This window comes from Lepidothrix coronata, unplaced genomic scaffold (genome assembly GCF_001604755.1).
Source record: "Lepidothrix coronata isolate B3197 unplaced genomic scaffold, Lepidothrix_coronata-1.0 Scaffold225, whole genome shotgun sequence".
NCBI classification, from domain to species: Eukaryota; Metazoa; Chordata; class Aves; order Passeriformes; family Pipridae; genus Lepidothrix; species Lepidothrix coronata.
In genome coordinates this window covers 888,558-916,031 of record NW_016690405.1, presented here as the reverse complement: position 1 = coordinate 916,031, position 27,474 = coordinate 888,558, and the positions used below count along the sequence as shown (strand labels likewise).

General features: G+C 39.0%; 1 protein-coding gene across 9 annotated transcripts in view; it reads right to left on the bottom strand.

Moving 5' to 3' along the window:
* TAB3 (TGF-beta activated kinase 1/MAP3K7 binding protein 3) overlaps positions 1-27,474 on the bottom strand; it is a 43,576-nt gene continuing 16,102 nt past the window's right edge. The window contains exons 2-8 of one of the 9 annotated variants that reach the window (XM_017833930.1): positions 18,311-18,499; positions 14,246-15,380; positions 13,928-14,005; positions 10,744-10,904; positions 8,361-8,454; positions 6,723-6,806; positions 1-3,653 (exon numbers count right to left, since the gene is read on the bottom strand). In XM_017833930.1, coding sequence (XP_017689419.1) covers positions 3,505-3,653; positions 6,723-6,806; positions 8,361-8,454; positions 10,744-10,904; positions 13,928-14,005; positions 14,246-15,380; positions 18,311-18,412 — 1,803 coding nt within the window. In that variant the 5' untranslated portion in view covers positions 18,413-18,499 and the 3' untranslated portion in view covers positions 1-3,504. Of the gene's footprint in view, positions 3,654-6,722; positions 6,807-8,360; positions 8,455-10,732; positions 10,905-11,136; positions 11,257-11,600; positions 11,835-13,927; positions 15,381-15,539; positions 15,615-16,795; positions 16,977-18,310; positions 18,500-27,474 lie in introns of those variants that run through there. The other 8 variants (XM_017833928.1, XM_017833929.1, XR_001877844.1 and 5 more) reach the window with 8 other exon arrangements.

The window sequence follows — 27,474 nt, the reverse complement described above, 5'->3', positions numbered from 1 at the left end:
AAAAAATGTGATTCAGTAGCATATCATAATCAGAAAGTACTGAGACCAGCTCTTTTAAGAATTATTACACCTTTTCACCACACCTCCCATTTTTCAAGGGAAACACACACATACCACAGACACACAGATACACAATTCAATCTGATCTAAGACTACATTTTACAAAGTACTTCCTTTTGCTTGACTTCCCACCCCTTTCCTCTTCACCCAAACAAGACTAATAATTACATCAAATGAAAAGCAGATCCAAAGTTCAGGATTTCTTTTGGTTTACTATGTTCTGAATAGTTTTCCACAAGCCCCACTCTAAATAAACTTTTAAAGAACTACAGTAGTATCCTATAATTAAAGGGAATTCATCTTAATAGCACAGTAAATATAAAATAAGCTTTATAAAATTTCAATGAACAGTGAGATCATTTTGAATAACTGAATGTCCAAGTCAGTTACAAACTCTACCAATCTAGTAGCATGGTTGAGGGAAAGCTCAGTCATTAAGGAAAAAAGAAAACACAAGTAGTGCATTAACTCAACACAACAGCATCAGCATCCCACCATTCTCACACACACACAGGTTGTATACAATACAGTGCATTTTGTATGCCAGCTGACACTAGGGTTTTATGTGCATTCAATAAATATTACATAAACCAATCTTTTTGGTATAATCTACAATTCAGTTGGGATGTGAATGGCATCACCTGCTTTCAGAAGGAAAATGGATCTTCCCATATTCAAAATACAATTTACATTCTAACAAACCAGCAATATTGAAGCACCATGTAAAGTCTACTATTCATGTTTGAGCATGGGCATTTACAAGTAAAAGAATACAACTGAGAGGTGTGGGTGTTGTTTTTTTCTTCTTTTTTTTGTACAAGCAACAAATGAGAGTAATTGAAAAACTGGGGTAAAATTATTGGTACAAAGGAATTCTTTTTCAATTTCGCAGTACTTGGTCACTCTTCCAAAAAATATCTTGCTGTTGTGGCAGCCCTTCCTTCTCTTCCTCTGGTGAAGCTGGACTAAGATTTGCAAGTCTCCACATATGGTTATTGCAGCTTAGGCAATTAGTGGACTGGAGGTATATTTTCACAGCCCCCCCCCTTCAAAAGTAGCATCTATTCTGTCTGAAAATGGCACAACTATATTTTTGCTTGACGCACCTACTCTCATTTGCTGACTGTCACTTCAGTTGCTATCTTTTTGTAATTCCAGCAAAAACAAATGGTTCTAGAACTTCAACAGAAGTACAAATGAACATAAAATTGAAATAATACAAAGGCAAAGGCATCAGAATAGAAAAGTCATGAAGTTACTGGTATTGTTTTGGGTAATTCATTATACAGCTGATAATAGCAATGCTTCTGGCTCATCTGTTTTCTAGTTATCTCAGTTTTGTCAGACTGCCCACTGACATGCACAAAATTGGTATCTGCCTTCTGATTTCATTTGACAGTAATTTTTTTACTGCTTTCTACATGTGATGAGCTCCCCTCACAGAATTACAAATCATTAGGAAGGAAGGAAAGCTATCTCTGATGCCTTTGACTTTGTTTTGCTCATCAGTGGTGCACACTGATTGCTGGATCTCTCTTAGCTTATTTAAAATTATCCTGAAGATTTAATTAGTGCAAGAACACATTGAAAAATGCCAGATAAAATATTGGTTCCTCTTCTAAGATCAATAGTTTGGTTCTTATTGTTGTTTTTATAGACTGTGGGGAGAGAAGACACCAGATTGAGCAATGCAGTCAAGATGAGTTTTTCTCCACCCACCCCTTGGCAAATACTGCTTTATTTTAAATAAGGATTCAGACACATGATTGTTCTACCACAGCTTAACATGTTATCACACATCAAGTGAACTGTGGTAATTGACCATATGGATGTGGCTGCCATGAACTAAGAACAGCTTAAAAGGTAGTAATTTAAAACTGCCCTGGCAAGGTTTAGCTGGCAAACTTTGCCTTACGGTCAGAAAGTCAATTACCATAACTCAGCTGAGGTGCTTGGTCACGTCTGAATTGTGATGAAGTTACACCATAAAAACTCAAATGCACTGTACCAGTCTCTGACCAGTACACAGGAACATCCCACTCAGTCACACAGTTGTGTCACAGTCATTCAGCTGCCCAAACCCAAGTTCGAGTTCACAAGTATCGAGTGTTTTATTACAGCAACCTGAAGCATTCAAACAGATTGAACATCACCTTTATAATACAGTATATCATATGCAGAAAAGTACCAATATGATTTTCAGTTGCAAGTCTCATGTTCTTCAACCTACGACAAGTATTTCCTGACCACAGTAAAGAGAATGCAGTGTGTAATTTTTCAGGATCTGGCATCTGCTATTTTGTACAGGCTGGTTTATTACCAATGTGCAAATAAATCTTTTCTGAAGAGCTGATTAATTATTTTTCAGCTAACTTTGATCTGGGGCACAAAGTACCTTCTGTGCTGTAAACATCATGAATTCTTCACAAATTGGAGGCTGAAAAGGCCTAAGGAACTCTCAGGTACAAACTCTTCTCATACACAACCATGGCTGAGCTCAAGTCTTGCAAACAGAATTTGGGGTAGCATGTGTTTGGCATATGTCCCCGTGCTGTTACACAGCACAGGCTTAGAAGATTGTTGTATATAAAAGCATACTTTTAGCTTTGAAACACGACGGCCCAATGAAAGCATGCAGCAGTATTTTCATCTGTAATGTGGTAGAATTCATTCTTGGTTTATTACCAGTGTTGACACAGCCAGGTGAGCACTGTACAAGCAAACAGGATTGTAAAAAATTACCTCTGATTAAACTCTCTGTAACACTCATACAGTTTCTCATTTAGTCACCTCAGGTTACTATTTCAAACAGCAATTTTTTGTAGACATAAGTTACCCTGAAAAAAAGCAGCAATTACAAATACCCTTCTCCTTGTTTTTTTTTTGTTTGTTTGTTTAAACATTGCAAATTTTATCGTTGCATTTACCTGTCTTCTTTTTCAGTAGCTTACAATCTAGAAGCACAGGGAGCCTTTGTTTTCCAGCTAGCTGGGGCCAGGATAAGTCAGCTCTGGCTCTTCAGTTTTTCTGGTTAAGTGTAACACTTCACACCATTACTAAGAGTCCTATAATTTTTTTTAAAAAAACAGTAGTTTTGGGTTGTTTTTTTTTTTAGAGCCACTAAGCAGTAACTATAACCACAGGACTAAAAACCAGTAGTTATTTGCTTTCCTGCATACATTCTTCTCAAAATTAATCCTTGTACATTTTCAGGTTTCATTTTCTGCTCCGCTCACTGCAATGGGAAAGAATTTCACCCTTTATTTATCTTTTAGTGTAGCAGAAGCAGAAACATCTTAACACATTACTCCCACCCCTTGCAATATAAAGATTGTTGACTGGCAAAGGCCGGGCAGATGGACTGAAAGGTTCCCCATGTTTCCTTCTCCTACAGCTGTCGGCTTGAGAGCCTGTTTTCAACCCAATGCAGCCCCTTCCTGAATTTCAGGTGTATCGTGGCATCTCACACTGTTCACAGCGATTCAGTGCTGGGTGATTTAGAAAGGTGCAGCTACCACAATTCCATGGAGCCCCTTCAAAGTCTTCATCTCTTGGCTGAGTCCGTGGAGTCTGTTTGGAGCTATTTTGATGCTCTAAAGAAAAGCCAAAAGAAAACATCTTATTTCAGAAGAGAAGGATTATTGTCAAGATCATACTTCTGGTTGGTCATCTAATTAAACAGTCTATTTTAAAATGAACATGGAAACCTTAACATTAAACATCTTTTCCTAAAGCACTTCTAATTCAGTTTGTGAAATCTGAATATTTAAAGTATTTCACTTCTGTAAAGAGTCACTTAACTATAACATCTTAAAAACAAAAAGAGCACTGCTGGGTCACTGATACTGCTCAAGGTTTACTGGGCACTGCAACACCAACCTGTTAAGGAATGACTTCACAGGTTTACATAGAGCAGTCCATTACCAAATTTTAAATTCCAATAGCCCTACTTCACCTGAAGAGAAAAACTACTTCTAACTTAGATTCTTCAAAGTCTGATAGATGACACTTTTTCTGCATCTTTTCTAGCATTTATCCAAGCTGAAAAAAATACAATATAAAACGATAGGCCTGTTTCAAAATAAGACAACTACTTTTCTTCCTAATGGCTTTGCAGCAGGAATGTGTGTATGGGAAGGAGCATTTAAGTCTGCTTTCACTTATAAAATCGGCATGTATGCAAATCATACATGAGGTCTTAACCCACAGAAAGACGTGGTTTTCCACATCTCCTACCACCACTTCAAGACCTCAGGTTATCTACCAAAAGTGACAAATACTCCCAGGACATAAGAGCACAGTGTTGCACAAACTGTTAATATTCAAAACAACATTAACACATACCTAGAAGGTAAGGTTAAGACACTCATCTGCTAAACAAACATCTGTAGAGCAGCTTTATTATTATTAAAAGAGAATTTATGTACAACAAAGGCCTGCAATTTGCAGCTGCACACAAAGTAATTTGCAGCTGCACACAAAGTAATTTGCAGCTGCACACAAAGTAATTTGCAGCTGCACACAAAGTAATTTGCAGCTGCACACAAAGAGCACATGTTGCTGCCCCATCTGCTAAAAAGGCAGCAGACACTGACGACAACCTCAGTGGAAATAGTACTTAGGTTTGTCTTGATGCCTCAGAGCTTTTTGGATTTTTTTTTTTAAATTTTGTAGATTTTAGTAGTAGTTGTGTAGTGAGACAAAGGAAATAAGAGTGACCTCCTCACTTACATGCAAGCACTCTCCAGCCCAGACGCTGTGCAGTCACATCAACAGTGCCTGACCTCAAACTCCTCCTAAGCAAGGGGCAGTGTGGGCACTTGACTGGCCAGATGGCAGCACAGAGCAGACCCTTGTCTGCCCACACTCGTCTGCCCGCCCACCTTCAACAGTTGAATGTTAAAGAATACTTGTTATGTAAGAAAAAAAAAAATCATCTTTTTAATGTCATCAAGTTAAAAGCCAAACTCAGAATACAGTAGGCCAACCCTAAAACTGATTTCTAATAAGCTAACAGGCAAAACTGGGAAGGTAGTCATACAAATCCTTACAAGGCATTATCTTTCCAACTGCCAAATACAATTAATTTAATGCAGGTTTTGCACATTAGTTTGCTTTGAATTAATAAATCAAATAGGCTAGTGTGGTAAGAGAATCCCTTCAAGCATCACAGCATAACAGTTCCTTAAATCAACCACATGATCTCTGCAATTTAACATGAATCCAGGTACCTGCCTTCACACCATGGCTCACCTGCTGCTCTCCCAGCTTTCCTGAACACTACCACCAATGCAGGTAACTCATCCCAGTATTATCTTTTCTCTGAACCACAAACAGCAGTTCTGGGCCTTTTCTTTCTTTCAAAATTCCCACACAGTAATAATTTTATTACATTGAGGGGTAAAATACTTGCTTCAAAAGAGGGGGAAAGCTTTGTTACATGAATTCAAAATTCAGCTACAGAAACCTCTGTGAAGTGCTCATCAGCAACCAGAACTTATTTACAAAATTCATAGTGTCAAGAAGTCTATATAATTACTGATTCAGAAGAGTTACTTCTTTTCCACTAAGAAGTGCAGTACATGCTAGTTACAGTAAGAGGAGACACAGTACTATGAACCTTATCACACAACATTTTCAGAGAAAAGAAAGCTTTTTCTCTGTGTCAGAGTATAGGATCCCAGGATGGCTACTTCAGCAGAAAGACACAAGGTGTCTAAAAACTTCCACTAATATTTGAAACCATTCTTTTAACAGATTTCAGGAAGAAAAATGTAGGTCAAAAAATATCTGAGACGAAAGGTAGAGTTCTGATCTGAAATCACCACTAAACAGAGTTGAATTCAGAGAGTTGCTGAGCTACACAGTGACTGTGTGTCTGCTTGGGATGTGTTGAGTCACTCTGGCATGAAGTGAATGAATCTTCACTGGACAAGAAGTGAGACTAAATTACGTAGCTCTTATGCTTACATAAAAGCTAAGTGTCCTGAGCTGGATATGAATCCTGATACTACATAATTAGCACTGAAAATTAATGAACCTATACAAGTGGGACACTTATCTCTTTTGACCAATGTGAGGAAGTGTCCTCCTTGGTCCTTAAAATACCTGAAGCTCTTGCTGTGCTAAAACTTCAGGGCTACTGTGAAATTCATACTGTGCACAAAAATATAAGTATAAAGTGAGACCAGGCAAGTTAAAATATAATTAAGAATATAAACAAAAATTTAAAAAGCTGCTGTGACCAACTGAACTTGTATAAAAGACTCCAATTAAACTATAAAATCCTAACAGCATACATTAGAGGACAACTAAACAAACCTGACACAGAGCTTTTAACCTAGAAGTATTTAAAAAAGAAAAAACATTAGGAAGCTCAAGTAAACATGTAAAAATTTGTATATTTTCAACTCTTTTTCTAACAGTGAATAACAGTATTTATAGTCAAGGTTTTAACACAACATTAATTTGCAACAATCTATCTGAGGAAAACAAGTTGTTGTCAAGATTAGTGCACTTATATAAAAGTGTTCTGATTTGATTTATATAGAAAGAAAAGTTAAATAAGAAGAATTACTTCCTTTCACCAAAGAGATTTTTTTAAAAACAAAAAAATTCTCTCAATGCAGATTAGGTAACTGGATGCATGTTTGTTAACCTACCCTTTTTATATGGCTTTGGTGGCACAACGGGACCAGGCTCTATGTTATCATAGAAGTTACACGTAGCTTTCGGATCAAAGTTTCCTGTCAGAAAAGTAAGAAAGTGTAACTTGAAGGTTATTTGAATTCCTATACCCATGATATGAACATCTATAGGCTTCTGATTTTATACATCTTTTTATTATGACATTATATCTTAGCTTTTTCACAAGTTCTGACACATTTTCAGTTTTGTGTCAATCCTAGTAATTTTTAGCAGGGTAATCCCATATTGAATAATCAGCTGCAGCTCAACGTTTTGTATTGTTCTGTGAAATGTAAATATTTCTATAGGATACTTCCTTATAAAAAAAAAGGAAGACTGTGCATATCCTAATCTATTTGATTCTATTTATGACAAGTTTCTGTTGCAAAAAAGATTTTGCAACAGATTTTTGTTTGCCAATTTGTTGGTTGCAACCTCCAGTTCTGTTCGGTATTACTTGGCCACAGCCTCTCTCAGCAAAAAGTTTAAGTAAAGGATCTTCACAAAGGAGTAATTTTTTTTTAATATGATCCTGACAAAGTCTCCACTTTCTTGGTAATGTAATTTAACTTGGCCAATGGAAATACTAGCAAGTCAAGCTTATTAAGTTGCAACTGAAAAACCCCCCACCTTTTAGAGGTAAGTTATCACTGCTAATACAAATTGAAAAAAACTCCCAAGTATTCACATTTAAGCACATACCATATGAGAATCATAGGATCACTTAAGCTGGAAAGGACCTATAAGATCACTGAGTCCAACCATTACCCCAGCACTGTCAAGTCCAGCAACAAACCATGTTCCCAAGCACCACATCAATGGGATTTTTAAATACCTCCAGGGATGGCAACTCCACCACTTTCCTGGAGATCTTGTTCCAGTGTTTGACAATGCTCTCCCAGAAGACGTTTTTCCTAATATTTAAACTGAACCTTCCCTGACATAACTTGAAGCCATTCCCTCTCATTCTGTCACTTGTTACTTGGGAGAAGAGACCAACCCCCAACTGGATACAGCCTCCTTTCAGGTAGCTGTAGTGAGCAACAGAATCTCCCAAGCCTCCTTTTCTCCAGGCTAAACACCCTCCAGCTCCCTCAGTCTCTCCTCACATGACTTGTGCTCCAGACCCTCCACCAGCTCCACTGCCCTTCTCTGGACACGCTCCAGCACCTCAGTGTCTTTCTTGCAGTGAGGGGCCCAAAACTGAACACAGGATTCAAGGTGTGGCCTCACCAGTGCCGAGTACAGAGGGACAATCATTGTCCTGGTCCTGCTGGTCACATTAGTGCTGATAAAGGCCAGGATGTCATTTGTCTTCTTGGCCACCTGGGCACACTGCTGGCTCATGGTCAGCCACTGTGAACCAGCACCCCCAGGTCCTTTTCCTCTGGGCAGCTTTCCAGCCACTCTGCCCCCAGCCTGGAGCATTGCACGGGATTGTTGTGATTGAAGTGCAGAACCCAGGACTTGATCTTTTTGAACCTCCCACCACTGACCTCGTCCCATCACTCCAGTCTGTCCAGATCCCTCTGCAGAGCCTTCCTACCCTAGAGCAGATCAACATTCCTGACCATATCCAAATTATCTTTTTTTTTAAAGTATCAAGTCAATACCTCTAGACTGAAGGAGATCAACTTCTTTCAGTGTACAGTCAACATTTATTTGGAGTTGTCTGTTGAGGCTTCTCAATCTGGTCATTTCCTCAGGCTAGAAAGAAACAACCCAAAATAGTCATTGTGGGAAAATCAGCATCTTATTTGAAACAGAAATAACATTGCTATATCTTTGTTAACAGCTTTATTAGAAACTGAGTATAGATAAGGCACTGAAAAAAGCCAATTTGCCCTCAAAAAACATTCTTCTATTGGCATGTGAGGAGGAAAACAAACAAGTTATTTAATACTAAAATTGGTTAGTAAGACAACATAGCTGAGATCAAGTTTATAAAACCACACACCTTATAAAACTCTATAAATTGATGGCTTGCTACCTGAGTTTGCATCAAGATAATTAGAAAACAGAATACAAACTGCAGCCCACCTTAACTATTACTTGATTAAAACTAAGGTCAAAAGTTTATTTATTTGCATCACCCCAAGGAGCTTCAACAAGCCAAACCTTCTAGCTCAGTATATTTAAGTCATTCGATGCTGAAGGGTGGTAATTATCCTTAACAGTAATCAGTTAAGTCCATATATTTACATATCATTAAGAACCCCTAAGTTACTGGAATATAAAGCATTCTTAATACTAGCAGCACTGATTACTAACACATATGTAGGAATAAATATCTTATCCCAGGATGCATTCTGGCATCAGAGTCACAAAATCACAGAATGTTTGAGGTCGAAAGGAACCCCTGGAGGACACCTGGTCCAACCCCTCTGCGAAGCTTCCAACCAGACTTTGTGCTACTGACAACCACACTCTTGCCCTGGCTGTTCATCCAGTTTTCAATCAACCTCACTGCTCACTTAGCCCACACTTCATCAGTTTCTCTATGAAGATCTTATAGGAGACAATGTTGAAAGCCTTATCAAAGTCTAGACAGACAATAATCACTGTCTATCTAGGTCATCAGGACAGACTTTTCATCCTGGAAGTTTAACAAATTGGTCAAGCTTGACTTCACCGTGGTGAATCCATGCTGATGACTTTCTTGTCCTTCACGTGCCTGGGAATGGTCTGCAGGATTAGCTGCTCAATCACATTCCCAAGGATCAAGGTGAGGCCGACCAGTCTGTAGTCCCCTGGGTCTTACCCTTCTTGAGAACAGAAGTACTATTTGCTCTCCTCTAGTCTTCAGGCACTTTCCCACACACCATTAATCAATCAAAGATTATCTAGAGTGGCCTTGCAATGACATCTGCCAGCTCTCTCAGCACTCATGGGCGCATCTCATCCAGGATTATGACTTCATGTATGTCTGCTTTGCTTAAGTATTCCCTGACCTGATTATCTTAACTAAGGGTATACCTTCTCTGCCTCACACTTTTCCCAGGGTCTCTGGGACTTGAGATTCCTGAAGGACTGTAAAGACTGAGGCAAGGAAGTCATTCAGTATCTCAAGCCTTTTCCATGTTCTATGTAACCAGGTCACCCATCTTGCTGAGCCCATGTTTTCACTGGGCTTCCTGTAACAGAAGCCCTTCCTTTTGTCTTTGACATCCCATGCCAGATCCAACTCCAGCTGGGCTTTGGTTTTCCCAACCTCATCCTTGCACACTCAGTGCCTCTGCATTTCTCCCAAGGACATACCTGCCAAATGCTGCCCTGACACAAGTGAGACATAAAGCAGCCACAGTAGTTAGGCAGCCAACAGCTCCTACTGTGCCTTCCAGCCCACACCAATGTGCACTGCTTATGTCAACACAGTGAGTAAGTCTGAACTGATCTGGTTAACAACTGCACACAGTGGAAGCTGTTTTTCAGCCACATGAACTCCCTTATCAGAGCTATACAGTTGTTTGAGCTAGAGTCACTTGCAGGTGGAAGTAACACAGATAAGAAGAATCAACAAGGAAAACAGGAGAGGGAGGTGCCAACTATTTGAGCCAACACTGCCACTGACAAGTCACTTGGCACATCCTGCACATACCAGATGAGAAATACCATCTACGAGATGCAACTACTGCAACAAATAAAATACCTTTTAAAAAAAAGTTAAACCCTCCTGCATGAACACCAAGCACTACATGGCTCAGGCTCATTGAGTAGACCTGGATATACGTTTATAGGTTGTTAGGAAAGCAACTATATTCAGTTCTGTAGTCCACAAAAGCACATGCATACAACTTTCAGAAGTTCTGTTGTGAACACTAAGAAAGCTGGACACGTTTCATAAATTACAAGATTTACCTTATGGCAAGTCAAGAACTTACAATAAATTATCACCAAAACCTCAAGATTTTATACTCAAAAGTTTTTGTACAGTACTTCATTAGAAAATAAAAAATAAATCTGTATGTTGAATTAAAATACTAACAAATTGCTTACTGTTGGAATTGCAGTTGTACAGCTCACTCTTCGAAGCCGCCTCTGCATTAGATCATGCTCCATACCATTGACTTCGGTTTTCAGGCGTTCGAGCTCTTCTTTCTCCATCTTCAGCTCCTTTGCTAATCTCTCCATCCTTGCTCGTTGATGTAACAGCAAGGCTAAAGTTTTACATAGATGAAATAGTTACTAGCACATAAAAACTTTGAAAACTGAATTCTTAATTTACACGTAAGATTCATGAGTGACCTTTCTGGGAAAAAAAAGTGATTGTAAACATGCAGCCAAGTATCAGTGTGAAGATGCTTTCATGCCAAATGAACTACAATTTAGAACACAGTTCTTCCAGAATTAAAAATACATTTTTAGACAGTAACTTGAAGTTGATATTACCATTTTGGTCAAAGCTTCTTTTTTTGCATTTGGTCTTTCTCGTCTCAAAAATACAAAGGCACCTGTACAAGGAGACAGCTTCTCAGGATGAAACAGCAACCTAGTCACTTTAATACTCTACTGACAAAAAAAAAAATAATAAAAATACCAGAGGTAAGATCAGAAGGTAACACACACTTCATACCTGCTGCTCAAGAGCAGCTGACACATCAGCCTTGAGACATCAGCCAAATGTCAGTCCTAAATTGTTTTTTTCCCACTGCTATCACAGAGTATGCTATAGCAACTTAAAGTAGTCTTAGCTTTTCAGGAATCCTGAAATACTCAATACTTTAAGTTCCCCAGAGTTCAAAGGCAAAACTATAGAACTTCAACAAAATAGCCTAGAGAATCCAGGAAATAAAAAGTGGGGTCATCTTAGGTGCTTCAAACTCTAATTCTACAACAGAGCTGATTCCTCTCACCTCTCTCTGCTGTCAGTCATGCTCTCATTTTTGTCTTGGTACTGAAATTTATGATTGTCACAAGTTGATGTTGGCTCCCAGAGAACCAAAGAAAGCATTCTGACTACCTAAAAGATAATACTCAGTTTCCTCAGGAAGAGCATTTCTCAGTATTTCATCCTGATGTAGAACTGGTCAAGTTAGTGTGATGCTTAATCCTTTCTGATCTGGCTGGTTTTACCTGATTGAAGTCTGCTAGGATAGAGAAAAATAAGACATTTGATGTGGGTATTCAGACAAACAAGCAGCTCATGTAACAGTGTTCCAGCAAACTGTTCAAAATAAAGATGTTGTTGAACCTTCAAAATGCGATTTTATAAAAGGCTCCAGCCAGCACTTGCTCTTTTCTTCACCCCTATCCAACAAAGGCAAAGTACATAATATCGCAAGAGTATTTTCATGTGAGCTAAAAAGAAGTTAGAAAAATAAACCACATGACACAACTTATTGCAGAACAACAAAAAAAACCTCAACCAGGAGCTTTTAAGGGGTTTTCATCAGATGTCAGTATTCTGCACAAAAATGTAGCACTATACTTTGGATTTTGTATGGATCTACCAATTCACAGCCAAAGAATAAACGCTGAACATCCCATCCAAGAATAACATCAGGTGTTTTTATACTACAGGCACCAGTACTACTGAACAAAATTGTTCCCTCCTTTTTTAAAGTAGCATAGTCATGCAAACAGAATTAAGAAAAGACAGTGCAGATACCAGGCTGTGTGATTTTCTACTATTATTACCAAACCTTGTCTTTGTGTGATTGCTCCAACTTAACATGGTATGACTACATTTCACAGCTTCACATTATACTCTCAAAGTACAACTCAAACATGACTCATACTACAGAGAAACAGCACAAGTACAGAGAGCAGAAGGAATTTTTGGTAACGCTTTTCACAATGATTCGCATGAAAGAGAAAATTATACAAACTTGTTCTACGTATTAAGCTGTTAAATATACTCTTCCTTAGGATTCCTTTTGTTGCAGTAAAGAATATAATGTTTATTCTTCTACAATTTATTTCTGTCAAGAGTTCACAGTGCAGCAATACCGAAGGCTCTGGTAGGTATTGCCACAAATGCAAATGCCCCAAAAAGCATATACTAACTAGTTCTATTTAGTTTGTTTTTCAAATACAAAAAACTAGTCAAAGGCACAAAGGTAAAACCTGATTTTTACATTTCAGAACATGTTTTTCAAAGCTATGTGAAGCTACTTGTAGCTTTCTTACATAAATGACAATGTTCACTGAAGCTGTAATAGGAACATTACCAAATGTGTCTGGTTACAGATCTACTGGCAATCTTTCTTACTGAAGACCTGGGTCTAAAGAATTTCTAATTGGATCTACCAGGTACAAACCAGCACTATTTCAGCTCTCTAAAGTTAAAAATGGATAGAAGAAACAACAGAGGAATAAACTCTCTTTTCAAAACACAAATTTGGAAAATAATTGTTGCTGGTTGTCATTCTGTCATTATCCCAAATGACTTGCAGACTGATTAATTTGCTCAGTTTAAAATTTTTCAAATCTACACAGCAGATGACTCCAAGAGAAGTAGTTTTCAGCTAAAATTTCAGTTAAATTTCACCTTTTTTTTCTTTACTGATTTACTGAATTCTTCATTTATGTACAGCATCAAAATTATGTTCTACCCCTACACAGCAGAACACACATCTTAAAATTTGTCTGCCAATCTCTTCCTCCTCTTTGAAAACTCTAAGTGGGAGAAGCAAACTTTGGATTAAGTTCTTCAAAATAATTATTTTCAAACCTTTCAAAATTAAATTATTATTGGTATTGACAAGGTTTTTTTAGCTGCAATCCTACCTCCCGCCTCTTGCACTTAATATTCTTCAATCTACATCAAATAAACTGGATTTAAACGCCAGTGCTTCAGGTCTTATAACACATTTGAATAAGGAACAAATACAAAAAATTTTAAAAATGCACATGGAAATTTATGACAATTCTTCAATGCAGAATTTACAAACCAGACACACAGTGTATGAAGACACCACTTACTTTTAACTGCAGTGTTTTGTTTTAAGGAAGTCCTCTAACACCAAAAGCATAGCAACTTTAAGACCCTCAGAAATTCTTTATGCATTAGACTGAAACTTAGCAATTTTTAAAAAAAATCAGAATAAACTCATTCCATGATTTTTGGTGCAATTTCTACTTTTCTCTGTACAGGTTCCAAAATTCTCACTTTGTAAGTAGTAAAATCAAGCTGAAAATGCATTTTACAACACCACAATTCGCAGGGTTAAACATTTACCTTGAGTGTAAGCATAGTCATCCGATCCAGAACTAGAACTTCTCTGATATTTATGGCTTCCTTTTTCTCCTCCAGATCCTGGGATTACAGAAATAGGCTGAATAGGTTCTGGTGCTGCAGAACGCTCTTCTTGGTCCACTAAATTTAAAAGATTCTCAGTCGGTGCTCGACCTACTGTGATTTTAAAAATGGTTGGGTTTGGCTGAGATACCATTACCCGAGGAGACTGTGTTGGGGCACCTGCAGGTCCAGTTGGTTGAGTGTAGGTAATATATACTGGATTAACACTAAATGGAGGTTTGGGTTGCCCCGACATACCTCTTGACGGAGAGCTTGAAGGAGGAGTAGTGGGTGCATACAGTGGGTGCTGGTTTCGTTGAGATGGTTGATTACTTATTGGTGAAGGGCTTCTGTTCATTGCAGTCCCAGGTCTTTGCGGTGGCTCAACTGTAATTTCTATTTTATTCATGGAACCTTTGGATAAACTAGGTCCAGCAAAAGGAGGAAGGTACGACACAGAGTGACTGCCTTGTTTCTGAAAAGTCTGGGATGCTTGCTGATATGGATGGGGTGGGACAGTTGAGGGGCTAGGAGGCATGAAAACATGTGAACTCTGATGACTCAGCTGAGGAGGCTGAACTTGGTGCTGAGGAGAGCCAAAGGGAGAGGGACACTGGGATGCCGGTGGCGATCGAAAAGCCGACTGAGGGATCTGGGGCTGTTTCGGAGAATACTGAGAAGGTTGGTAGTTCTGTTGATGTGGATATACAGGTAGAGGACGGGGAGTATAATGTGGAACTGGGCCCTGTGGCGATGAATGCCACTGTGTATTCTGAGGAGTCTGTCGTCCTGAAGAACTTTGAGATGTTTGTCTTATATAAATAGAGCCAGGAGTCCCATAAAGATTGCTTGGAATCTGTGGAAGAATTTGTAGAGCTCTGGGTACGCTCTGTCCAGAGGGGAGGTTTTGTGATACTGTAACAGTAATGGGATTTGTACTGTACCGAGGTATGTGCATATACGTGGGAGGAGGGCCTTGCATAGCAGACGTGTTCATTCCTGGTTGTATGGAAGATGGCTGTGGAGGTGGCTGTGGAGGAGGAGTAGCTGCATTTCTATTCTGGTCATTCATGAAAAATGGATTGTAACTAGGAGAAGCTGCCACAACAGCGGGAGCAGAATGTGGTTCTTGAACTAAGCAGATGAGCTGTTTACCTGCTGTGCGCTGAGGGTCAATGTGTCCATCGCTTGAGCTGTGTACCAGTGTACGACCACCATTAAGTTGAGCTCCATCCCCCGCGTGATAGCTGGTATGAGGATGAATACCCAGATTAATGTGCAAAAGGCTATTTCTGTTCATTCTGGTGTCATCAGGGCTGTGGTACTCCATGTACAGGTATTTGTTGCTCTCCTGTGCAAGGGCTCGACAACAGGCATCGAGGTTGTTGTTGTTCTAGGAGTAAGAAGAGACACCTATTACTGTCACATAGCACAAGGAAGAGCCACTGCTCAGTGTTCAACAAGCCTTCAGCTGATGCCACAACCAAGCCCCAGCTTGAACACAACTAGGGAGAACATTTCATACATAGGAATTTTGAAATAAAGGTAGTACCTGCTAAGTCACGGTATGCAAGTCGTACATAGCTCGCGTTGCATCTGGAAAAATGCTCTGGTAACACGAGCTAGACTATGACATATTAGAAAAAAAAATCAAGTCCAGTTTTGGGGAAAACAATGGTTAGAATTCTTCACATGTTCTTCAAGGACCAAGTCGGTACAATTAGCTACTTCTAGTAACAACACAAATCAAATTAAACTAGATCAAAATTGGAAACTCTGGAAAAGCAAAACAAAAACGTAGACGACATTTTAATGTTTACCCAAGTGGTTATGGTTTTCATTTTTCTTTTGCTACTTGAATATTTCTCTTTACCTGAAATTTTAAAAGCCCAACATTTTAGGCCAGCTTTTAATGATAGAACAGTATTTAATGACTTAAAAAAGCAGTCCAAGTCAGTACTGCTTGAAGAAGTACTGCCAATTCCATAAAGCACCTTACAATTCTAACAAAATTTCAACCACCTTTAAGAATTTCAAGCTTAAGGCTAAAAAAGGTTTATTCACACATCAGTGAGGAAACCAAATAACCCCATAAATGTTTGATTTGTTCTGCAGTGCTAGCAGTTGAAACTATACAGACAATGAATTATGAATCAAATGAGAAATCTAACGGGGAATTCCCTTTCCCTTCTTGCCCTCTCCCCTCATTTTAACTTAACCTCGTCTTATTAGAAGAGCAACACAAATGATGGCTTTTCCAAAGGAATAAAATCACTAGAAGGCATTCCAGATGGTGGATTTTTTTTCTCTCCACTTTCTCATATAACAGCCTGTATCAGCCGTGGTTCAGATTTTAATTTAAATAGTAGTTAAAGAAAACAAATTTCACTTTAAATTCAACTCAATCTGACCCTCAGCACCCAACCTTTGTTACATATACTCCAAGATTGGTATCTTCTGTGACAGAGCACCTTCTTCCAGAACAAGTGTGTACATATTTATAGACACATACACCCCCACCTTCCTCGGTGTGCTAAAATTACCATTCTAAGGGATATACATTAATAATGGTTTCACTTCTATTTTAAACACTATCCCTATATAAAGTTTTATACATAATAATACACATATAGCCTTGCAATACAATTTTCAACAGCCTATCAGCTGAAGTCATGTTACATTTCTTTTCTGAGGGACCAATAGCTAATTAGTCTTAATACTAGAATGAAGATAACTTTCCCAAAAATTTCATGATTTCACTAACAGATGAATACACATAATTCAGCACTTTGTCGTATGAAGACTTACTACTGAAGATAACAGAAGACAGAAGAGTCCAGCACTTAAATATGAATGGCTCTCACTTTATGGATACTTCTCTCTGACTACTTCCCTTCACGTTAAGCTCTCCTTCTAGATCCCAATGGTCAGTGGGAATATCCAGATATATCACCAAAAATTTAAGATCAGAATATGTGGGCACCAGATCCTGTAATAACAATCAGCACCACAGTGCTAAGACAGCAACCTCAAAGTTAACCATCAGCCACTTGCCATCTAAACAGAACTTCATAAACAGAGTCCTCAGCTTCCTTAGGTCACTTGGTCAGGGTGCAGGTAGAAAGAATGTAGACAGGACAGGCCCTAACCTGATTTGATCAGGGTATGGAATATATTTGTCGTTTCAAAGGACCTTCAATTTTTGACAGGTCTAAAACTCAACCTAATTTAAATCTAGAGTATTTATTGCAAAAAGTTAATGAAAACCAGCTCGTGAATCTTTAAATAAAAAGTGGGTTTGGAAACAAAATCTACACTTTAAAAAATAACAACTATTTGCCATGTAATGTTAACCAGCTACCCAGAATGCCCTATTACAGATTACAGAACACCATATGCTTCTGCAGCATTAGGGGTTCTTTAATTTTATTGTTTAAAGAGGACTATGACAAACACAGTTCATCAAAAGGATCATGTACTTAACAGTGCAGAAGAAATGACTGTCGGGACAAACAAAGCTTTAAATTACTGGGCTTCCCCTGCTTTACATTTGTGTGAAAGCAATTAATTTGTATTTGTATGGTTTAGAAGACACATAAGGCAAAAATTACAGCCACTGTTCTAAGCAAGCCTACTCATCTGCCAGGGACAGAGAGGATACAAATACAGTTTTGTTATGTTAGCCATGGCCACAACAAGGCCAAACCAGATTTTTTATGTTTCTGTTCCATTCCTGAATCTTCCCATTAACTGAAGGTATTCCCAGATGACCACTACTTTGTAAAATGATTTATATGTGATTTTAGATGAAGAATGGAAGGACAAAATGGAAAGGAAAAGGTGGGGAGAGGAGGAGGGGGGAGAAGAACCATCACCACCTGACTTGGAAACAGAGAAGTAAAACTAAACCTTTGGAGAGCCATGGCAGAAAGATGACACGAAGATGAAAAATCTTAAGATTCCTAGCTAAGGCCAGCTCCTCATCTTCCAAGAAGAGTCACTGTTTGCTAAAATCTTCTTCACTATGTTATTTATGTAGCCATCATCAATAAATATCCCATTAACCACTTCCCTTATTCCCCATATGCATAACAGTCGCAAGTTGCACAGACAAGGAAAAACTGTCAGTGGAAAAAAAAAAATAAATCACAAGCCTAAATGAAGAATGACAAAAAGTTTTATCCCTAAAACACAGGACAGAAATGCAATTAGTGAAATCTTCCAATCTTTTAAAATAAAACCAGGGGAATGGAAATCTGTGCTCCACGTACACTACTGAAAAGGGTTTTCATACTAAAACACAATACCCAGACTGTACCGTACCTGAAGCATGCACTGAGATACCACCCCTTCGGGTATCTCAGGGAAACGCTGCCGGAGGTCATGGAGTACCTGCACGTCAAGTTGTTGACTGCCCTGCGCCATGCCAGATGGATGATGTTCCAGATTACCAAAGAATGGAAGTCAACAGGCTTTCCAGTGATTATGGTCTTCTGAGGCTTCTGGCATTTTCTGTAAGAAACAAAACAATTATCTTTTAAGCCATCATAACTTTTCCTCCTTCCCAAACTGCACGTGTAGAAAAACTACTGTATTCGATTTTTAGATGTAGCTATCAAGAGAGACAACAGGTTAAACACAGGAGTAGGAATAATCACGTCTCACAGTTTTAAATTAAAACACTCATTGTTCCACAGGTAGGTCCTATATGACATTTCACTGGAATGTGCTACTTCAGGTCTTTACTCAGTCTCATTGTCGCACCACATACACATAACTTTAATTAATTTGACCCACATAAAATGGAACTGTTACATATTTACTCCCAGTGATACCCTGAACAGTTTGCAGGAAAGTCTGAAGTTATCACAAAGCACAGATGTCTGTTATTTACAACATGTTAGAAATAACAGGTTGGAAAACTAAGTAGCACAATTATCCAAAATACTCCTCTACTAATAGGGCTTAAACTCTTTTGTCTTTACATCACTAGAAATCCAAGAGGTCAGAAGCAAATTTTGTGAAACATAACAAGAATTAAACAGAATTTAAAGAGTTCTTGTTAAGATTATGGTGAGAATCTATTTAATATTTTTGTAAAGCACCTGTTAAAGTCGTACTACTGTGATTAGTGACAAAAATAACCCTCTTTCCATTTCAGGATTCTTGCATTCAACATCAAAAAGATTCTATCTGAATTTCAATACCCACAGACTACTAGAAGGCAAATACAGTCTGAGTCAACAAATGCTTTTCTCGCTTGTGGCTCATGATCACAGCAGTAATCAAGGCAGCTGAAATCTAAGCAAAGATTCACAAAAACTTTGCATGAAGGTGGTGTATGACACAGCCCTTCTAACACATCCATCATTGCTAAGCTTCAAAAGCCTTTCCAACAATACTGCTCAGCTGAATTCTTAACTGCAAGAATGCAGTGCTGTGTTCAAAAAGGAAATGAGAGTCAGATACCAGCAGAGTCGGTGTTCAAGTAATATATTAGCTACCCAAAATCCCAAGCTTAAATCATGCTTATCTCAACCTCAGTGCAACTGTGGTGGCACACAACACAGGTATTCCAATCAGCTTTCCACCTGAGCTCAACTTCCAGCAGCAGTCCAGAGCAGCACAAAAGATTAGCAATCATGTACATCTCTGTGCACTAATAGATTCCAACAGCTTCCCATGTCTTTCCTTTGAAAATCTCTTAGTTTTCAGAGGCAAGAAAAGAGAACACAGTTCTTCAAAGAAAAGTAAAATGTCAGGTTTAGTGTAAAAAAACCAAAACAAATTGACTTTAGTAAAAGCTTTTAGAGGTAAGAACAGCAGAAGTCCACTCCCATCCACCATCTGGGTGTTTTGTATGTGGACAACTCTCAGCTGCCACCAGCATTCATTAAACACCACATGTGCTCAGGGTTCCTCCCTGTCCTACCTCATATTCCAGCATCCAATATTACACCTGTCACATCACAAACCTTTTCAAGATAAAATGAGACAAGTTTAAAGAACAGTGAGATATGTGAATTATCTTGCTGTGACTTAAGAAATACTGCAATAAACTTATATTGGATAATCACAATGCATTTTTGTCCACTGCAGTAATGCTGCAGACTCCTTTCATTTTAAAAGGAAATGAGCTTCCACTGACTACAAGAGCCAGCTGAAAATTCCTATCTACACTCACAGTAGGGATTTTTTATAAAACTTATTTTTTTTGTAAGTGACAAACAAACATCATAATCTGAAAGGCAGACCATCAGCACAATACTCAAAGAAAACCCGACAGCAAGCAAGGTCTGTGTGGTTCTAGACCACTCTCCTTTTCCCAGGAGGAAGAGGCTGAAATGTAGTAGTGGAGGGGTACCCTACCAGAATGAATTGCAGTTAAAACTCCTTTAGAATAACAAATGACAGTATCTGAAACAGAAGATAATAATTTTAAGAATTTCATTTGCATGAGCAAGAGCTTTTGCATCACTTCTCTCTTCAAATAAAAATTCAAACATAACATGGGTGAGCAGACTGGAGATCCATTGTCAATATGTGCGATGTTTTTCTACAATGGTTTTAAAATAAAGTTAAATTTTTTTAATGTTTTCCAACACTTCCTGAATATGTGTGGTGAGCAGAGGCATAATACAAAATAATTGGCAGTTACTGGCGAACTACGAATTTTATCAGACTTCCCAATGCAATGCACAACAAATTTCCATTTTCATTCTGAAGAGTTGAAGCTTCCAGCCTTTACAATTACACATAGAGCCTTGAAAAGAAACTCAAAACAACTGCTGAGAAGCATGAACAAATACACAATCATTCAGAACTGCTTGGATTACAAGGCTGAACTACTGTGGAAATTTGTCAGGTTTTTTTCCCAGTCAATACCACAAAATTCACTACTGTCATTATCTAGCAGCCCAGCCTTTTGTCCTGTGTATTGTCCAGCATTTTGTACTGCAAATTCTGCTTGACCTGCCTACAACTGCACATTTTCCACTCTAAGCAGGCACAAACTGGCTGGAATACAATACCCACTTCCCATGTTGCTCCACAGCACGCGGCAGGCGGAGAAGCAAGTTATTCAGAGCCAAGAGCTTACAGCACAGGCCACACAGCTAAGATGCTTGGACAAGAACTCCTGCTGAGCCACAACAGACTAAGAAAGCAATCCTTCAAAGACTTTCTTCCACAGCATCCACAGGCTAAGGGACACACTGAGGTGCATTATATTACCAGCCTTATAATTACTGAAAGTTCAATGCATCAAAAACCAACCCAAAGTCACAATGAAAGCAAGATGTGTAATTTTCAGAAATGAGCTGAAGGTGCCCAAACTCCAAATGGAAAGTATTTCATGAGGATGGAATAAATTAACACTGCCACAGACATGGCAATTCTAAAGGCAAAACCAAAGCACTTTGTCACAGAACTGGTCCTGCTGTGTTAACACACACAGACGAACTCAAGAGCCACTAATGAATCTTGTGGATTATGCAAACCATGATTCAAGTCCTAAACAAGTATAACAATCAGTTTTTCACACCTTTTACATGCCCAAATTAGATGTACAGGAAAACACTATCTTTAAATTTAATCTTCTTTCCTTAAGCCATTTGTGTACCTTCCAAGTTAAGAAAACAACTAACAATTCCGTCTATCAACCGATGCCACTTCTCTGAAAGACTGAAAAAATAAAAAAAAAGTAGAATTACTGTAGTCTTGCTACACCCCACAGATGTGTCCAGATATGTACTGAAGGAAATTTATTTCACTACTGACATTTTTGAAGCGTTAAATCACCTCAAATGAAGATATAGAAATCATCAGGAATTAAATTCAATTGAAAACTAAATTAGATCAATTTACACTATCTGAAAATTTATAAATTGTGTACTGATATGCACTTATGCAATTACAATGTATGGAGCAACTACAATAATTCCTGAGTGAATTTCCAGAAAACAGGTTACCTGAAGATAGTTTCTCAGGCCTCATCAATTTAAAGTTGATTGTTAAGAGTTTTATAACAACAATCAGGCAGTGAAGTGTTAAGAGATAAAACACAACAAGACAAAACACAGCAACAAAAAAAAAATATCACTTTAGAGAATCATAAATATTCTGAGTTCAAAAGGACCCACAAGGATCAAAGTCCATCTCCTCGCCCTGCACAGGACACCCCAGGAATCACACCATATGCCTGAGAGTGTTGTCCAAACGCTTCCTGAACTCTGGCAGATTTGGGGCTGTGACCACTTCCCTGAAGAGCCTGTTCCAGCATCCAACCACCCTCTGGGTGAAGAATATTTTCCTGATATCCAACCTAAACATCCCCTGACACAGCTTCATGCTGTTCCCTCAAGTCTGGAAGATGACCCAGAGGGCTGGGCAATCACCACCCACATGAAGTTTAACAGAGACAGTGCTGGATTCTGCACCTGAGATGAAGCAACCCCAGATGTACAGACAGACTGGGGAATGAGATGATGAAAAGCAGTGCTGCAGAAAGGGACCTGGGGGTCCTGGTCGATGGCAAGTTGAATATGAGTCAGCAGTGCCCTGGCAGTCAGGAGGGCCAACTGTGCCCTGGCAGCATCAGGCAAAGCGTCTCCGGTTGGTTGACAGAGGGGATTGTCCCGCTCTGCTCTGCACTGGGGCAGCCTCACCTTGAACACTGTGGCAGTTTTGGGCACTGCAATATAAGAAAGATATTAAGTTATTAGAAAGCATCCAAAAAAGAGCAACAAAGATGGTGAAGGGCCTTGAGGAAAATCCATACAGGGAGTGGTTGAGGTCACTTAGCTTGTTCAGCCTGGAGAAGAGGAGACTAAGGAGAGAAATCATTGCAGCTACAACTTCCTCATGAGGGGAAGAGGAGGGGCAGGCACTGATCTATTCTCTGTGGTGACCAGTGACAGAACCCAAGGGAACGGTCTGGTGTTGTGTCAGGGGAGGTTTAGGCTGGATATCAGGAAAAGGTTCTTCACCCAGAAAGGTGGTTGGGCACTGGAACAGGCTCCCCAGGGAAGTGGTCATGGCCCCAAACCCACTTGAGTTCAAGAACGTTTGGACAATGCTCTCAGGCACATGGTGTGATTCTTGAGGTGTCCTGTGCAGGGCCACAAGTTGGACTTTGAGGATCCTCGTGGCTCCCTGTCAACTCAGGATATTCTACGATTCTATTATATACACTTATATAAATTGAAAACCATTCAGTAAATTACATTTTTGGTAATTTCTGGAATGACATTATCCCTTAATAAAGGGCTGCTTTAGGGTAGATGTCAATTTAGCTGTAGAAAAATAGATGTAGACAAACTTCCATCTGGACACAGGGCTACAGTCCTCCAAGGATGCCCAGAGTCATGGCATAAGAGGCAGCATGAAATAACAGTGAGATCAATAGTAGTTACCACTCATATACAACTAAGCAGCTTTCTGAATCTTTCTTCCCACTCAACTCAGCCAAACTAATTTAACTTGCTAGAACAATTTAAAAACAAAACCCAACACTTTTTACTAGCTTAGTAAGCTTACCCTGCACAACACATACCCACTGAACATCACACTGCTGTAGAAAGGAAGAAGAAAGGTCCAGAGAAGAGCGACAAGGCTGGTGAAGGGCCTTGAACACAAGTCCTATGAGGAGAGGCTGAGGGAGCTGGGGTTGTTCAGCCTGGAGAAGAGGAGGCTCAGGGGAGACCTCATCACTCTCTACAACTACCTGAGAGGAGGTTGGAGCCAGGTGGGGGTTGGTCTCTTCTCCCAGGCAGCTATCAGTAAGACAAGAGGGCATGGTCTTAAGCTGTGCCAGGGGAGGTTTAGGTTGGACATTAGGAAGAAATTCTTTACAGAGAGGGTAATCAGGCATTGGAATGGGCTGCCCAGGGAAGTGGTGGAATTCTCTGATCCTGGAGATTTTTAAGCTGAGACTGGATGTGGCACTTAGTGCCATGGTCTGGTAACCAAGGCAGTGCTGGATCAAGGGTTGGACTTGATGATCTCAGAGGTCCTTTCCAACCCAGCTGATTTTATGATTCTATGATTCTGTGAAGAAAGGGTAAAAAGGGGAAAGAGATACAGGAGCAAGAACACCACCTCCCTCTTTTCAGCACAGGAAAGCCACCTCATCAGTTAAAGCCACAAAAAGAAGACACCTTCACTTGAAGCAAACTTAGAACACAAGAACTGAAGCTGTTCTGGTATGAGCAGCACTAAATCACGATGGGATTTTGCCAAGCACTGTCAACACGAGTCAGACACTGACCAGGTTGTGGCACTGCAAGAAAGCTGCTCTGTCAGCTGAGCTCTGCAGGTACCACCAGCAAAAGGCCATTTGAAATTTTACTTCAAACTCCACGTCACTTGCCAATCATGCAGGCAACACTGCTCTCTATGAAAATTTTTTCTGAAAACTATGACAGACCAAGCTGATTACAGGCAGCAGCTCTTTGTCACCAATATGATTATACCATCTACATCTCCACTGATGCATTGGCTACATGCCTCCAAACCCTCCATACAACTCACTGCATGCCAATAGTAACATGAGAAGACAATAGAGTAATTAGCTCAGCTGGCATATTTAGAAAGCATTTCATTAGTCTAAGTATTAGTATCTTTGGGTTTTTACCTAATATTGTGGTTTTAACAAATAAATATGATTTCAGCCAAAGTCTATATTACTGTATCATCACATCCCAAATACAGTAGTGGAACTACTGTATTTCACTACTCAAGTAGAGGTTAAGGTGTGTAATTATTGTGGTACTTCCTACAATGACTGCAAACACATAGCAGAAAAGCTCTTAAATAGCAACAATTTTGTAAAAAAGTTTGCATAAAACCATGACATTTGAAGATGAAGATTTGAACTGAGTTTCTTCGCACAAATCATTAACTACACAGAAACATGTTTTTTAACATCTCATCCCACACATACCTGCTATTTAATAGGCATCAATTATAACCCTGTAAACATGCCCAGCACATGACCTGGCTGCAGATGCAATCACGTAATCCCACCTCTAATCCTTGAGCAGCCTCTGGAACCACTGCTACCTTAAATTCAAAGGGGCCTGCCTGCAGTAGAACATTAAACTGGCTGTAATTGCTTTAAAGGCATCACAACATATTAATTCCAAAACTGGAAATAATGAAGAGAACAATTTTGTACACTAAGTTTCCATTTATTTAACCATTAAACAAAACCAATTAACCCATCCCACAAATGTCAGAATACTCACATCAATCCAGCTAAAACTTTAGATTGCTCCTCAAACAAAGGCAAGCAAATGCTTTTATGGTATCGTGACACCTTTATAATGATTTGCTAGCTAGATGATCTTAAAATCTCAGAAACACAAGAAACTAAGAGTGTTATAACAGCGCCAAGAGCAATTTTTCCTCACAATCATCTTCAGTCACACACTCACTCTGTTTAAACATGAAATATATGACAGAAAAACAAGGATTACTTTTCCCTGCAACAGTCAAACTAAAATAATTTTTAGGATTACAAAGAGCTAAGAACAACTCTCCCACCTCAGAAATCACAATGCCCATTTCCTGGAGTTTTCTTTATTTACAGGGTGATCCATCCCACAGCTTTGGGACTGTATTGCTTCACAGGATAAGAAAGAAACGACAGAATTTAAAGACACTTTGTCAGTTCATACAGACATAAAGTTCAACAAAGCAAAAGAAAAGCAGTCAATATTTCAAGTTGAGCTCAGCATGCTGCTGGCACTGCTCTGAATGACTGGCTACGTCACTAAAACCACAACTTCATGGTTTGGCAAGCTGTCTGCTGATGAACAGTCTTGTGTAAATGATCACAAGATTCATAAAGCCCCTGGGTGGTAGGAAGGTGATGTGAACCACAATCAAGAGGTATACAGCAGAATGAAACTAAAAGTAAAGCTGACAAGCAGCTTCATCTAAGTCTCTGCGAGGCTGTATCACATTCTAGTAAATACTTCTCTAGGAATTTATGATTCTCTCATTCCAATGAGCAACGAGAAGTGGCTCTTACTACAGAACAAAGTCACAAAAGAGTAAGTTTTCCAGGCAGTGGGATAGCTCAGGAATGATGCTACTATGCCTCGAGTACCAGCTTCCAAAAGGGCTCTGCAGAACAGCAGGTGGACCCAAAGCTGCAAACACAAATGAGTTTGTACTGCTCACAGGTAACCCTGAGGTTACCACAAGTATCATGACAGTGCCCAAAGCTATGAGGACAATGAACTGGCTTTCTTACCAGGGCATATGATCTATGATTTTTGACTGTTTGTGAAATACTGTCTGTGGCTGGGAAAAATCCTGCAGTGAACAGTGCACTGTCAGATTTCCTAATTCATCAACTTCAGCATTGGCCCTGCTAAAAGCAGTTTTATGATGATGCAAAAATTTTTTGGCAGTTACATCCTATTTTGGGAATCAAAATGAGCCAGAAAGGATACAAGAAAACACGAAACTGAGTACACACTACAAAGTATTGGAAAAAGTCTACTGCAAATCCACCGATCATAAACTTCAGCTTTTTCTTCATTTTAAAGTAGAGTCTGCTATTCATATTTCCAGGTTTAACAACTACTAGAAGCTGAGGTTTACACTAGAGGGAAACTGAGCAAACCAACTGCAAAAATACTGGATTATTGCTTAATACATAATTTGTTCCAGAAAGAGAGCTTCCTTCTCAGAAGCATGAGATTAACGTTTCTTGAAGAAGAAATGTCTCCAAGTATTTCTATGGATGGAGAGTTATCTGCAGGTCACCAGTATGAATCTCGACCAGCTCAACAGGAATTTATTACTGTTCCAGCCTAACATATGTTTGATAGCTCCTACAAAAGTGATCGTCAGCATTAGCTCCTGCTCCAGCATCACAAATTCATTGCCATGCACTGAATTTGCTTGAGGTACATTTGGAACAGGCTTTGTTCCCAAGATATATTTATATTGGCCAAAACACAATCAGTCCTTCCATGAGACAATTCTACAAAACAAAACACTGTATGTACTTTTGCAGGAGTTCAGATCAGTAGGAATTCACTAAAGCCACAAGTTTCAAAATGCCTGAAGACCTATAAAAAAAAGAAAAAAAAAAAAGAAATAACCAAATTGTAATTTGGATTACCCACACAGAACTTGTGATGGCTCACTGTAGCAGTGCTGTAAACAAGTTTTAAATAAACAGACTAGTACAATTTCTCTGTTAAGCCTCTGATGAGTTTTTCTATGACAAACCCTGAAAATATTCTATATTCAATGAACTGACTGAATCAAAGATCCCTATTTTATTGAAAACTGCATATATGGAAGAGCTTTACAGGATGCAGATGATTTTTGTAACACACCTCATCATCACCATTTACATTTTTCTGCATGGAGAAAATGACACAAAGCATATTTACACCTGTAAAGAAGCAGCATTCCTTTTCCTGCAGAGATGAAAGGAGACTAATTAGCACTAGTTTCAAGTTAAG